Source organism: Tasmannia lanceolata, unplaced genomic scaffold (genome assembly GCF_043159265.1).
Source record: "Tasmannia lanceolata isolate RefF3 unplaced genomic scaffold, GAP_Taslan_0.1 ptg000336l, whole genome shotgun sequence".
NCBI lineage: Eukaryota > Viridiplantae > Streptophyta > Magnoliopsida > Canellales > Winteraceae > Tasmannia > Tasmannia lanceolata.
Genome location: NW_027519011.1, coordinates 8,565 through 23,624, shown reverse-complemented (window position 1 = coordinate 23,624; position 15,060 = coordinate 8,565). Strand labels below are relative to the sequence as shown.

Genomic DNA, 15,060 nt, shown 5'->3' with positions numbered 1-15,060 from the left:
TAAGCCAATGGTTTTAATTACTTCTCATTCTCCTTCCCCATGGCTTCATCTAAACCCTAAGTATAGTGGGTTTAGCTACTCATGGAGAAGGCTAAAGAAACAAAAATAAAGGGGATAGAGAAGGGAAGAAGTGCCATATAAGAACTTTAAAAAGAAAAATAACACAAGTACTCTCTTTAATATTAAACTTCAAAACAAAAGTACATCGAATTATAACTTGGAATTGAACTTGAAAATAAAGAACACAAGTAAAGTAAACTTAGTCTTTTTCTCCTCCGAACAATGGTTGAATCCTTGATCGCCCTCCTTCAAGCCTTGGTATTGCCTTGGACTAGGATCTCGGACGGTTGGATCGTTCCTTGATTGAGAGAAAGAAAAGAAAAAGAGCTTGAAAAGAGAGCAAGAAAAAATAAGAGAGAGTAGAACATGGGAGAGCAAGAGAACTTGAGAAACAAGAGGGCATAGGGAGAGGAATGAGACGAAAAAAATTCAAGAGAAAAAAAAAGTGCAAGGGATTAAAAAGAGAGTCGTGTCTATCTACCCTAGAGAATGAGATGGGAGAGAGTATATATTGGCCGACCCTTTGTTTTTTTTTTTTTTGTTTCCAATGGTAAGTTTCTATCATGACAACTTTCCAATTCCTCTTGCTTTTTATTCCAATAATATATTATTCTCTTCTTTTCTTACCTTGCATTAAAAGAAATATCCAAAAGAAAGGGCTGACTTTTAGGAATGGAAGCTTCAACTTGGTGTATTTGGATAGCAAGTGATGGCCCGCTGCATTCATTTGAATGGAAAGAGAGTGTCGGCTGTACAAACTTTTGCACGTATATGCAAGTCCAAGTGGGTCCCACCATTGTTGCATGGCTTGCATTCCTTTTATAATCATGCAGACCAATAGTGTAATAGGTGTATGAATTTTTCTTTCTATTATCACCAAAACATTGCTGGACGTTAATGGATGTGGTCCCACTTCCAATTGATACCCAAGACCTCCCATACTTAAAATATCTTATTTTTAACAACTCATGATGCTTTCCAATTCAGCCCATTGAAAATAAACAATTTTCTCAATTTGGAATCTCATACCTGGCAATTCGGTCATTGCATGGCAATTTGCATGGCTCCCTTTTCCTTGTCTAGCTATGACTTACCATGTGCTATCCCAAAGTTGAATAGAAAAGAACAACAGCAGCCCCACATGTCTGTTTGCCTCTCTTTTGCTACTAGCAAATCATATCAGCCCTATTAAAATATCTCTTCCCTCTATGTTAGGAAAGAAAGAAACAAATTAGAAAGTGGAGGAGAGAGGGAGTACCCCTGCTAAAGTTTCCACCGAACATGCAATTTCTTTTTTGTAAGAAAACGTGCACGACATAGAGTGGGCCCCACTTTCTATTGCTTCAGAATTCAAGCTTCTATTTTTAACACTTCTTGCTGTCATCTTTACATGCATGTATATCTCTTTCTTTTTACCATCTTTTGCATGCATACATTAGTACACGTGGCCCAAAAACTTGTTTTGCACTAGAATACATGAGATGATCCAACCGTTCACTTGATGAGCCCACAAAGGTTACATCCCAAAATATTATTTCCATTAGTGGGGTCACCAATTCGTTTCCATGGGCTGATCTAAACCGTTCATTTTGTTGGAACATAATGCAATTGACCGCTTCATCTAAATTAAATGCATAATCTAATCAGGGCTATCCATTTAACTAGGCCATAACATAAATGTTGATTGCACCCCTTAAATCCTTTTATGGGTTTATCTCAATCATCCAATTGTTAGGCTGCAATGTTACTTGTTGGCACCCTTTAAATAACTCCAATAATATAATCAAAATCGTTAAATTCACCCCAACTAAAGCATCTTAAACTCGGCCAACAAAGTATCTTGAAATTTCAGACTATCTTGGAAATTGGTTGCTTTCCTTTGATTTTTGATCTCCATAGCTTATGTTCCTCGGAATTCTTGAAATATCCCTGAAACACAAAAAATACACAAAATACCTTAGTAGCACCGCTTTTAAACATAAAATATGCATGCTTTCTACCACTACTATTCACACATAAATGTGTTCATCAAATTCCCCCATACTTAAGCCTTGCTTGTCCTCAAGCAAACAAAAATAAAAACTAAACAAAAATAAAACCCTAACTCACTTTCGTAGGAATCACGATTGCACTTAGCACATGCAACAAGCCTTTAAACCCCTAGGTTACCCTAGTGGACGAGTTGTGTCTCGTGAGTGTTTGCAGTGAATATACACACAAAATTCCAAAAATAAACTTTTCTTTCCAAATCTCACTATAGAGTAAAGCCAAAAAAAAAATTTCAATCCTTTTTCTTTGATAAATTGCTCAAAATAGAAGAACAAGAATACCCCCATACTTAAACTTTGCATCCTATCCCAAGTTGGAAAAATTAGAAAAATATTTTAATCAAGGAATCCTCTTTTGAATTTGTCCTACTTTGCTTCCTTAAACTTGCCTCTAATGTAATCGTACCATAAAAGAAATTTGATTCGGAAACTTCGTAGAAAACTTACAAATTTATATGGTCCACCATACTTTCAACTTTTCCCATAGTTTCTAAGAATAGAACTCTTTTTTTTTTTTTGTAATCCTCTACTGCTTTTGGCGTGAATGACATGCAGGGCATGCACCAGACACCCAGGCTACTAAGCAGTGTCCGACTAATCTTTGATTTGCATATATCATAGACATTGATGCATATGAGTTCAAGTTTTACCTTTGATTACGTGCAATGCTTTGATTTATTAAGCTTTCTAATTGACCCATGTATGGAGTTTTCAGTCAGTTGCTCTCAAGCCAGTTGGCTTTAAGGAACTAGGCATAAAAACCCTTCAGACTTAATAGCTCAAGTCAACAAGGCTACAAATCAAAACTATAATCAAGAAGCAAACTTTCTAAAAATCATTCATTCTTTCTTTGTTTCAACATTTCTTTCCTTTTTATCCATACCATATAAAAAGCAAGTTTCTATTTCTATTTCTTATTCAAATCCTTTTAAAAAGAAAGATTCCAAAAGAAAACAAAACTAAGAAAGGAAAGTATTCTTTCTAATTTTTCAAATTCCAAAATTAAAATATCCACTAACTTTATTTCTTAAAATAAGAGAACAACTTTCTTTCTAAGAATACCAAGTTCTTTCTAATTTGCGAAAAATTACCAAAAATAAAAAGAAAGGAAATTTTCTAACTTTAACTATAGAAAAGATTAGAAAAGAAAGTTTCTAAAAGCTACCCCCCCATACTTGAATCATGCAGTGTCCTCAATGCAAAAATAGAAACAAGGACAATAAAGAGAAGAGAGGGGCGTACCTTGTTCTTTTAAGAGAGATTTGAATAAAGAGGCTCATGAAGATCCATGACCTCTTCTAAATTAGATCTTGGTAACTCAACAAAGGACTTCAATCTGAGTAAATGAAACTTGTCCTTCCAAGTAGAGTCCTTATTTTCTTTTAAAAAATTAATTAACTCTTCTTCTTGGGTCGAGTTTAAGTCCATTTTGATTCTCACAGGAGATGTGCAAGTCTTACCCAAATATGCTTTTCTTAAATTTGAATGCAAAGGCGGCAAATTTAACTGTGGGGCCTTTTTGGGTGGAGGCTTGGGAAGGGGCGGAAATAGGGATGCTCCAAATTCTATTTGTTGGATGCTAAGGTCATCAGAAAAGGAGTCCCCTATATCTCTTGCATTCTCCAAGCCTTCTTCATCCAGAGCTTCTTCAAATCCTGCATTCAAAATATTTTCACAATTAGTCTCAGGAGAGGAGTGCAACATATTAATTTCTTCTTGTAAATTAGGTTGCTTACCTAATCTAAAAACATTAAAGTCCATGGAAGCATTCCCAAAAGTTAATTTTATTAAACCATTTCTACAATCAATTAAGGCGTTGCTCGTAGCAAGGAAAGGCCTACCAAGAATTATAGGAATTTGATCCTTGATATTAGCAACGGGCTCAGTTTCTAGCACAATGAAATCTACAGGAAATAAGAACTCTCCTACTTTAACTAAGACATCCTCAACCATCCCTTTCGGTTTCTTCATTGATCTATCCGCCAACTGAAGAGTGACGGTGGTGGGTTTGAGTTCTCCTAATCCTAATTGTTTAAAAACAGAAAGAGGTAATAAATTCACACTGGCCCCTAAATCTAAAAGAGCATGATTAATATGAGTATTTCCAATAGTGCATGCAATGGTAGGACATCCCGGGTCCTTGTACTTAGCCACCATCTGTTGAGACAAGATGGAACTAATGTTTGCAGCCAAGAATGCCTTCTTGGGTACATTAGACTTGCGCTTTTGTGTGCACAAGTCTTTTAAAACTTTGGCATAAGTCGGGACTTCGGAAATCGCATCTAACAATGGAATATTAATTTGCACTTGTTTAAACATATTTAAAATTTTCTCCTTAGCAGCCACATTTTTATTATTAGCAAGTCTCCTTGGAAAAGGAGCTTTAGGCACATACTCTTTTTCAGGTGGAGAAACTGCCTGCTCTGTACTTACCGGTTCGGGCTCTTCTTCTAAACCAATGGAGGATGACTCTTTACTTACCTTAATTGGAGATTCTTGAGCATCTTTAGAAGGTTCGGATATGCCCTCCTCCCTTTGATATTCTCTGCCACTCCTTAAAGCAAATACAGCGTTACAGTGATCGGAGGGCTCCTGCTGCGGCAAGTTTGGTTGCATGGCATTCAACTGATTTACCTGTGGTTGTTGATTCCCATTTATGGCCACATTCCTTGGATTAGGAACTGGTTGACTTGGCATCTTCCCCTTTTCCCTTTCATGCAAGGCCATGGCAAGTTGGGAGATTTGCTTCTCCATATTGTGTTGGCTTGTCATGAAAGTGCTAGTGAGAAGTTCTATGCTCTTTTCTAAGGAAGTTATGCGTGCCAACTCCCCTTGTTTTGGAAAACCCGATGGTTGCTGATTTGAAACATTATTTAAAATTGGGTTTTGAAAAGGTGGAGGTGTGGTTAGGGGTGGTCGAACATTCATAGAAGGGAAGGTGGGCCTAGGTTGGCCAAATTGGCCTTGACCTTGGAAATTTGATGGCCCTCCTTGATAATTCCCTTGATTCCAAGAAAAGTTGGGATGATTCCTCCATCCCGGATTATATGTGCTACTATATGGATTATTTAAAACCATGGCACTTGCATTTTCATTAGAATTACCAAATTTAGCAAGAGTTGGGCACTCTTCCATGACATGGTCCGTGGCTTGACACCAATTGCACATAGGAACACTATGTGCAATTTGATGGACCTGTGAAGGTCCTTTGACAACTATTGCTTCTAGCCTTTTGATTAGGCTATCAAGATGGGCCTCCTTAGCCACGGCACCCTCTATTAGAAATCCCTTACCTGTGTTGGCTCTCTCACCTTCTTGAGTGGATTCCCACTCTCTTGTTTTTTCCGCCAAATCAAGTAAGAAGTTCCATGCCGCGGCCTCATCTGTGAAAGATGTAAAACCGTTAGGACACATGGACTCAAGAAGTTGCTTTGTTTGGTAATCTATGCCCTCATAAATAATTTGGCATAAATGCCACACATCAATTCCATGGTGAGGACACTCTTGGAGTAGGTCCTTGAACCTCTCCATAAACTTAGAAAATGACTCTAATGGCTTTTGTTTGAATTGTAAAATATCATTCCTAAGCTTATTAGTTTTATGTAATGGAAAAAACTTTTTTAGGAAAGCGACGGCGAACTCCTCCCAAGTGGTGATGGAGTTCGTTGGTAAGCCATAGAGCCACTTTTTAGCTCCCTCCTTGAGTGAAAACGTAATAAACCGCAACTTTACCGCATCATCGGTAAGTTGTTGCATCTTAATTAAAGCACATACATCTTCAAACTCACGCAAAAATAAATAAGCATCCTCCGAAGGGAGGCCATGAAAATGAGGAAGCAAAGAAATAAATTGCGATTTTAGCTCAAAATTATTGCCCTGCGCAACCGGCAATCTAATGCAAGAAGGTTGCGCGGTTCGGGCCGGATAGAAGCGATCGCGTAAACTCTTTGGCGGCTCTTGTTCTTCCGCCATGGCTACTTGATTTGGATTTGGTTCGATGTCTTCCTCCGTCTCTAACCGGTTTGCTCTTTCTAGTCGATTGGCCGAGTTCCGCACCCAACCTTCACTCATAAACACAGGAAAACCAAGTAAGAGAGATGGATAGCCAAGAAACCAAAAAATATAACTAAAATAAAAATAACTACTAATCTAACACTTCGAATAATTAAGATTCTAATGCAACTCTCTTCCCCGGCAGCGGCGCCAAAAACTTGTTTTGCACTAGAATACATGAGATGATCCAACCGTTCACTTGATGAGCCCACAAAGGTTACATCCCAAAATATTATTTCCATTAGTGGGGTCACCAATTCGTTTCCATGGGCTGATCTAAACCGTTCATTTTGTTGGAACATAATGCAATTGACCGCTTCATCTAAATTAAATGCATAATCTAATCAGGGCTATCCATTTAACTAGGCCATAACATAAATGTTGATTGCACCCCTTAAATCCTTTTATGGGTTTATCTCAATCATCCAATTGTTAGGCTGCAATGTTACTTGTTGGCACCCTTTAAATAACTCCAATAATATAATCAAAATCGTTAAATTCACCCCAACTAAAGCATCTTAAACTCGGCCAACAAAGTATCTTGAAATTTCAGACTATCTTGGAAATTGGTTGCTTTCCTTTGATTTTTGATCTCCATAGCTTATGTTCCTCGGAATTCTTGAAATATCCCTGAAACACAAAAAATACACAAAATACCTTAGTAGCACCGCTTTTAAACATAAAATATGCATGCTTTCTACCACTACTATTCACACATAAATGTGTTCATCAAATTCCCCCATACTTAAGCCTTGCTTGTCCTCAAGCAAACAAAAATAAAAACTAAACAAAAATAAAACCCTAACTCACTTTCGTAGGAATCACGATTGCACTTAGCACATGCAACAAGCCTTTAAACCCCTAGGTTACCCTAGTGGACGAGTTGTGTCTCGTGAGTGTTTGCAGTGAATATACACACAAAATTCCAAAAATAAACTTTTCTTTCCAAATCTCACTATAGAGTAAAGCCAAAAAAAAAATTTCAATCCTTTTTCTTTGATAAATTGCTCAAAATAGAAGAACAAGAATACCCCCATACTTAAACTTTGCATCCTATCCCAAGTTGGAAAAATTAGAAAAATATTTTAATCAAGGAATCCTCTTTTGAATTTGTCCTACTTTGCTTCCTTAAACTTGCCTCTAATGTAATCGTACCATAAAAGAAATTTGATTCGGAAACTTCGTAGAAAACTTACAAATTTATATGGTCCACCATACTTTCAACTTTTCCCATAGTTTCTAAGAATAGAACTCTATTTTTTTCTCTTTTTCTCTCCACTACTCTCAAGCTCTCTCCCTTAGGTTTTCTTGTTCTTTTCTTTTTCTTTTTCTTTTCAACTCTCAATCCAAGGCATCATCACCACCATTCAAACTCAAGGTGACATTAAAGCTTGAAGGAGGAAGATGCAACCAAAGTTGGAGGAGAAAAAGACTAAGTTCTATTTAATTTTTGTTATTTATTTTAAGTTCAATTTCATGTAATTTTGTTTCAATTCAAGTTAGTGAAGAAGTAATTAGTTTTTGTTTAATTTTCTTTCAAGTTCTATATGGCAATTCTTCTCCCATCTATCTCGTTTATTTTTGTTTTTCTTCCCTTCTTCATGAGTAACTAAATCCTATTTACTTAGGGTTTAGTTGAAACCATGGGGAAGGAGAAATAACTACAATTAAATCAATCTACTCAATTGAAAAATTGTGTAGGAGTTTGTGTTTGGAAAATCCCAATCATTCATGCCATTGGCTTTTCCCTTTCGTATGAATAATTGTTGATTAACAAATATAAAGTTCTATATAATCAATGTAAATTGGAGAGTGGGTTTGATTAATTACTTATAAGGAATGACATCCCTTTGATCTTATTCTTTATTGACTAGTTAATCGAATTTTCAACCCAATTCAAGAGTTGTTTTAATTAATCAATTTAATCCAAACCCATGGTGGATTCTAACCCTAAGTAATCTTTTATATTGAATTAAGGTTTTTACACTATTCTAAATTACTTTTGCAATTTTTCAATTAACTTAGGCCTTTAGAATTTTAGTTTTCTAATTAGATTAGATAAGTAGTTAATCAAGATCATTAGAATTTTGGTACACTTTGCCTAAATTAAGATTTCCAAATCAAGATCATAGTTGAATTTGATTCTTAGATTGAATAGAATATAAGCTTATATATAGTGTTGGCTCCGAGGTCTAAGTCCACGGAAATCCTGAGTCTATTCCAGGCAACATTATATCATAGCTAGTATTCTAATCGGTAAAAGAATAGGATTGACAACTAGATTTCTCTTCCTTGAGTTCGACCCGTATTTACACGATCCGTGCACTTGCGGTTATTTAATATTTCAATCAAGTTTTTGAAAAAAAAGTGCAAGGGATTAAAAAGAGAGTCGTGTCTATCTACCCTAGAGAATGAGATGGGAGAGAGTATATATTGGCCGACCCTTTGTTTTTTTTTTTTTTGTTTCCAATGGTAAGTTTCTATCATGACAACTTTCCAATTCCTCTTGCTTTTTATTCCAATAATATATTATTCTCTTCTTTTCTTACCTTGCATTAAAAGAAATATCCAAAAGAAAGGGCTGACTTTTAGGAATGGAAGCTTCAACTTGGTGTATTTGGATAGCAAGTGATGGCCCGCTGCATTCATTTGAATGGAAAGAGAGTGTCGGCTGTACAAACTTTTGCACGTATATGCAAGTCCAAGTGGGTCCCACCATTGTTGCATGGCTTGCATTCCTTTTATAATCATGCAGACCAATAGTGTAATAGGTGTATGAATTTTTCTTTCTATTATCACCAAAACATTGCTGGACGTTAATGGATGTGGTCCCACTTCCAATTGATACCCAAGACCTCCCATACTTAAAATATCTTATTTTTAACAACTCATGATGCTTTCCAATTCAGCCCATTGAAAATAAACAATTTTCTCAATTTGGAATCTCATACCTGGCAATTCGGTCATTGCATGGCAATTTGCATGGCTCCCTTTTCCTTGTCTAGCTATGACTTACCATGTGCTATCCCAAAGTTGAATAGAAAAGAACAACAGCAGCCCCACATGTCTGTTTGCCTCTCTTTTGCTACTAGCAAATCATATCAGCCCTATTAAAATATCTCTTCCCTCTATGTTAGGAAAGAAAGAAACAAATTAGAAAGTGGAGGAGAGAGGGAGTACCCCTGCTAAAGTTTCCACCGAACATGCAATTTCTTTTTTGTAAGAAAACGTGCACGACATAGAGTGGGCCCCACTTTCTATTGCTTCAGAATTCAAGCTTCTATTTTTAACACTTCTTGCTGTCATCTTTACATGCATGTATATCTCTTTCTTTTTACCATCTTTTGCATGCATACATTAGTACACGTGGCCCAAAAACTTGTTTTGCACTAGAATACATGAGATGATCCAACCGTTCACTTGATGAGCCCACAAAGGTTACATCCCAAAATATTATTTCCATTAGTGGGGTCACCAATTCGTTTCCATGGGCTGATCTAAACCGTTCATTTTGTTGGAACATAATGCAATTGACCGCTTCATCTAAATTAAATGCATAATCTAATCAGGGCTATCCATTTAACTAGGCCATAACATAAATGTTGATTGCACCCCTTAAATCCTTTTATGGGTTTATCTCAATCATCCAATTGTTAGGCTGCAATGTTACTTGTTGGCACCCTTTAAATAACTCCAATAATATAATCAAAATCGTTAAATTCACCCCAACTAAAGCATCTTAAACTCGGCCAACAAAGTATCTTGAAATTTCAGACTATCTTGGAAATTGGTTGCTTTCCTTTGATTTTTGATCTCCATAGCTTATGTTCCTCGGAATTCTTGAAATATCCCTGAAACACAAAAAATACACAAAATACCTTAGTAGCACCGCTTTTAAACATAAAATATGCATGCTTTCTACCACTACTATTCACACATAAATGTGTTCATCAGTTCCTATATCCAATGTGTAACTAGGCTGTGTGTCCTACGGAAAACCATGGGCTAACTAAGTGCATCCTAGTCTAGCCATCGGCTTGACTAAGTGTCTAACCGACCACAACTTGAGGCCTCTTAACTCTAGGGACACTCACACGACAAGACACACAAAACATCAACATATCCAGGACAGACTCCTAACTCTAAGACACCCCAAACATCTAGGACAGACTCCTAACTCTAGGGAAAGATCTTTTTGAAAAGGTTTTGAAGAATTTTTGTATTTTTGTAAGGTTTGAAATGTTTTATTTTAAAGGTTTGATTGAACTTAGGATATGGATCCCAAGCTGCCTACGTACCCCGTGAAAGGGGATCAAGCCAACGTAGTTCGGAAACAGACTCTCCTAACTACAATCCTAATAACTCCAGATTTTTGAGATTTTTGGTTTTTCAGATGTTTTTCAAGTGTTTTTTACACAAGATGATAGAATCTTATCACCATAAGGGTAGGACAGACTCCTGATATCTCGCAAAGGTTGGACAGAATCCTATGCTTTGCGGGGAGGGCTGGATGGAATCACATCTCTGCAAGGGTTGGAAAGCATCATATACCTTGCAGGATTGGATAAAATCACATGATTTGATGAGAGGTTGGACAGAATCCTAACCCCTATGATGATAGGGCAGACTCCTGAAAGACTTAACTAAAAATGAACTCTCGAGCTAAGGACTGACTCATATACGAAAGGACTGACTCCTAGTTCACAACCCTAAGAGGTGTGTGCTAGTGAGACTAGGCTAGTCTCCTAAAAGAAGAGGAGATAAAGAATGGTACTAATGAGACTGGGTAAGTCTCCTAAACACCAAGGTGGGCTCCAAATAACCTTATCATTGCCCCTGTAATGATGAATAAGGGTACAGTAGCTAACAGACCAAGTCGGTCTTTAACCTAAAGAATGTATTCTGCTTGAGACTTGGACAATCTCCTATAAATGACTCGCTAATGAGACAAAACTTGTCTCCAAAGGATTTGATTCTGTTTATCGAGACATAGCTTGTCTCCCTAAAAAGGGTGGGCTCAAGATGACTCTTTCCTTGCCCTTGCAATGAATAAGAGAATCTAAGATTTAAAGGTACCTAAAAAGCTAAGAAAACTCTATACAAAGAAAATAAGGAAGAGGAAAGAAGACAGAGGGTACTACCATATTCGGGTAAGTCCCTCTAAAGATGGGCTTGGGCTAACGTCTTCATCGCCCTCACAATAATGGAGGGTATATTGAACATTGATATTCATTCCAAAATTCGATGAAGGTCCCAACAACAAAAGAAAGTTATAGTATTTCCAAAATGAATTATAGATATCAAAAGAACCCAAATAAAGAGATGGAAAAATAAAGAATGCCACTTATTAAAAACAAACAATGCAATCATCAATCATTTGAAAGATAAAGAAAATTATTTTTGTCTCACCCTATTTTAATTTTTACACCATTACCATTACACATCTGTATTTTCCCATAAACTGTTATGGATTTCTCATGATCTCCAAAATGAATAGCTTCCACAAAAAAATTAAAGAACTAATAAACCAGTTAGCATGTAATAAACACTCTTGTGCTGACTCTGAAAGACTTGGGAAATATGGTATAGACGAAAAATAGAATGATCAGTAACCACTCTTTGGAAATATACACATAGCATGCACATGCCTAATTGTGTAGAAGTCACAAACTTAGCATTTCTACTGTTGACATACACAAAATCTAAGTTCAACAGATATACTTCCAAAATGAACACAGATCATCGCTTGTAATTCGATCAAAACAGGACTTCCAATTCCTATAACACCATATGGATGAGCATTTATATTTCAACCAAAAAGGTCTAAACAGACAAGTCATTCACACATACAGAACAATTTATTCTAGTATACCTCATATGTAACACTCGACTGTTCATCTTATACCCCCTTTTTACAATGTGTACACACACACACACATCCATCTACACTTACATACACATATACGGACAAGCACACATATAAATAACTATATAAAAGACTTACACATTGGCCCAAAACTCATCAAATCAACAAGAACAAATGACCTTAAAATCAAGGAAAATCATGTATACACACTTTAGTTCAGGTCTGTTTTTTTCTACTTGTTAATATGATAAACCCCGCTTGCAATAGCTAGCAACAACTCATAATTATAGAACCCAAGGGCTGGAAGTATCAAAAGGGGTATGAGGGCTGCTAGTATTACAAGAGAGTGAGGGCTATTAGTATAAAAAAAGGTGTGAGGGCTGCTAGTATTACAAGGGAGTGAGGGTTGTTAGTATCAAAAAGGGTGTAAGGGCTGCTAGTATTACAAGGGAGTGAGGGCTGTTATTATTAAAAGAGTGTGGGGGGGCTGCGATTGTCAAAGAGTGTGAGCTGCCATTATCAAAAGAGCGTGAGGGGCTGCCACTATCAAAAGAGCGTGGGCTGCCATTAATAAGGGTATAAAAATATAAAAATATAAGTAAATTAAGACCAAGGGCTGAAAAGAATTTAAATACTATTAGTCTCTCATATGTAAATAAGGGAAATAATATCCACATTAAAGGGAAGCGATCGTCAAATTCTATTGCATGAGTAAAATAGACACTCTGTCAAATTATCATGTTGGCATTGTAATGCCAACATCCAATCCTCCTTTCTTATTTTGAAGGGATAATACCTACACAGCCATATTCAGATAATTGCTCCTCAAGACCTTGTTATCATGTCTATTAACCATGACCAAGAAAAAAAAAACATGGTTTAGCTTATGTCCCTCCTAAAAAGGAAATGGGATTAGTCTCAAAATACAATAATACAATGATTATTTCTCTATGGGTTCAAGAAAACAAGGTTATTGCAAGGGAAAAATTCTCTGAGTTCACCGACTCATCTTATTCCAAGATTGAAATGGCCACTGAGTGTCACTACTATTCCTTGTAAAATTTAAAGCATATAACTAACAGCTTCAATAGAAGTTTCTTTTAAAAAAAACATGATGGTGTTGGTAACATGGGTACTAATAGAATCACTACTTAATTTGGGCAAAACGCCTGTTCCATTTTTTATTATTATTTACACAATCACGAGGGTTCATCACCATGCCAAAAAAATGAACTCAAACAAAGTAATCAATGAGGGCATTCATCAAAACATGATTAGTTTAAGATCAGTCATAAAATGAAAGAGGCAAAGGAGTCTCCTCACTAATCCCTATCTGAGATTTGAGAGTTTGGATCAACAGAATCCACCTCTTAAATTTCAGCAATCGGATATTAAAAAATGTGATGTTCCAATCAATACCACTTCTAAACAAAATCACAAACCCACATCGAACAGGAGAGTAAAGGAGTTACCGGATTAGAGTTAATTGTGATCAGAGCTTAATTGCAATGGGTATGAGCTCGCCGATCAAGCTACGGAATCTCAATGGGACCAGCCAAGTTGTAGAATTCACCGGATTTGTCGGGGCAAGATTAGATCCGACGACGGATGTGCTAGCCTTCCTCAGAATTGGCCGAAATTTGAATAAAATAAAATAAAATAAAAAAACGCTCAGATTTTTATCACACCACCAGATTTGAGTTAGAAGAGATTAGATCGAAGATTTATGAATGAGAATTAAAATAGTTTGAAAAGGAGCTGGGTTCAAGGTAGAGGATGATGAAATTTTGGCTAGAATTAGTGAAAATTGCAGAACTAATGATTGTAATTGATGTTGAAGAGCTGGAAGATTGTAGGTAAAGATCGGAATCAAGGCGAACTTGCCGAAGCTGTAGAAAAAGACAAAGTCCATCAATCTCCCTCTGCTTGCTTGAATCTTTCTTAGAGATTAGATTGGAATGGCCATGTTAGTCAGCTAGATTTGATGATGAACGGCCAGATTTTATGGACAACGACGAGATTTCGGTGGATCTTGCCGGAGAAAACAAAGTTAGGGTTTGCATCTAGGGCTTAAAATTTAGATCTAGGATTCTAGGGCATAGATCTAAGGCTTTGATGAGTGTAGAAGTAAGGATGAGGTGAAGGAGATGATAAAGAAGTGCTCTGGCGGTCGGATCTCCGGCGGGACGGCCGGATTCCGGCAAGATCTCCCCGGACACAATGAAGTTAAGGTTTGGAGGTGAGAAAGAAAAGGATTTGTAGAGAATGAAGAGGAGAACGATGGCTGATGCTGTAACAAAATGAAATTGGGGTCATATAATGCTATGCTGGCAACAAAGTGGATGGTCGGAGCTTGCCGGAGTTCGGATTTGCTAGAAAAATGAAGATCGAAGGAGAAGAAGAAGCAAAAGTAAATAAGGCTTATGCTCCAAATCTATTTTCTCTCACCTCTTCCCCACTCTTTCTCTCTCAAAACTAGGTTGAGAAAACCCCTGATTAACTGGAAAATGAGGTATAACAGATATTTATAAGCATTTCTGGAAGTTGATAATCACACTATAAGTTGTGATTGGCGCGCGGTTGCCGGAAAAAAAAATGATAGGCGCGCGGAGAAATCGTGTCCTTTTCAGCCCAGGTTCGGCCCCATCCAGGATAATCCACCCCCTTCTAGATTGTACTATGCTTCTTGCTCGGCTTGTCCTATTTGACAAATCTGCTCGGATTACGACGAAATTTTGCAGGGATCTTGGTGGGACCTTAGCCTAGCTTAGGGTGGAATTTAGGACCCTAATTGACTAATTTGATGGAGTTTTGATTAAGACTGAGGTTTAGGGTACGGTCAAAATGGGGTGTCTACACTTATTTGACATACACTATATACTTTGTGCCTACTGTTCAGTTGAGAAATTCAGTATTCAATTTTGACTTTGTTTTCTGACCTTATTGAACCCTGTTATACATAGACTGTACTTAGAGTAGTGCTTTATTATGTACTGAGCTTTTCAGCTGACTGTGGTTATATAATATTTTTCA

The 15,060-nt window shown here is 36.9% G+C and overlaps 1 protein-coding gene and 1 non-coding gene across 2 annotated transcripts; one reads left to right on the top strand and one right to left on the bottom strand.

Annotated features, from left to right (window-relative positions):
* Positions 1-1,908: 1,908 nt before the first annotated feature.
* Positions 1,909-4,724, bottom strand: LOC143868033 (uncharacterized). Its single transcript, XM_077376154.1, has 4 exons — positions 4,359-4,724; positions 3,845-4,265; positions 3,549-3,763; positions 1,909-1,989 (listed from the first exon to the last, which is right to left on the bottom strand). Exons 1-4 carry the CDS (start codon positions 4,722-4,724, stop codon positions 1,909-1,911), a joined length of 1,083 nt encoding a protein of 360 aa, XP_077232269.1.
* An 868-nt stretch (positions 4,725-5,592) lies between these two features.
* Positions 5,593-5,699, top strand: LOC143868037 (small nucleolar RNA R71). The gene has a single exon (XR_013243980.1). It is a non-coding gene; the product is annotated as a small nucleolar RNA R71 (small nucleolar RNA).
* Positions 5,700-15,060: the final 9,361 nt, after the last annotated feature.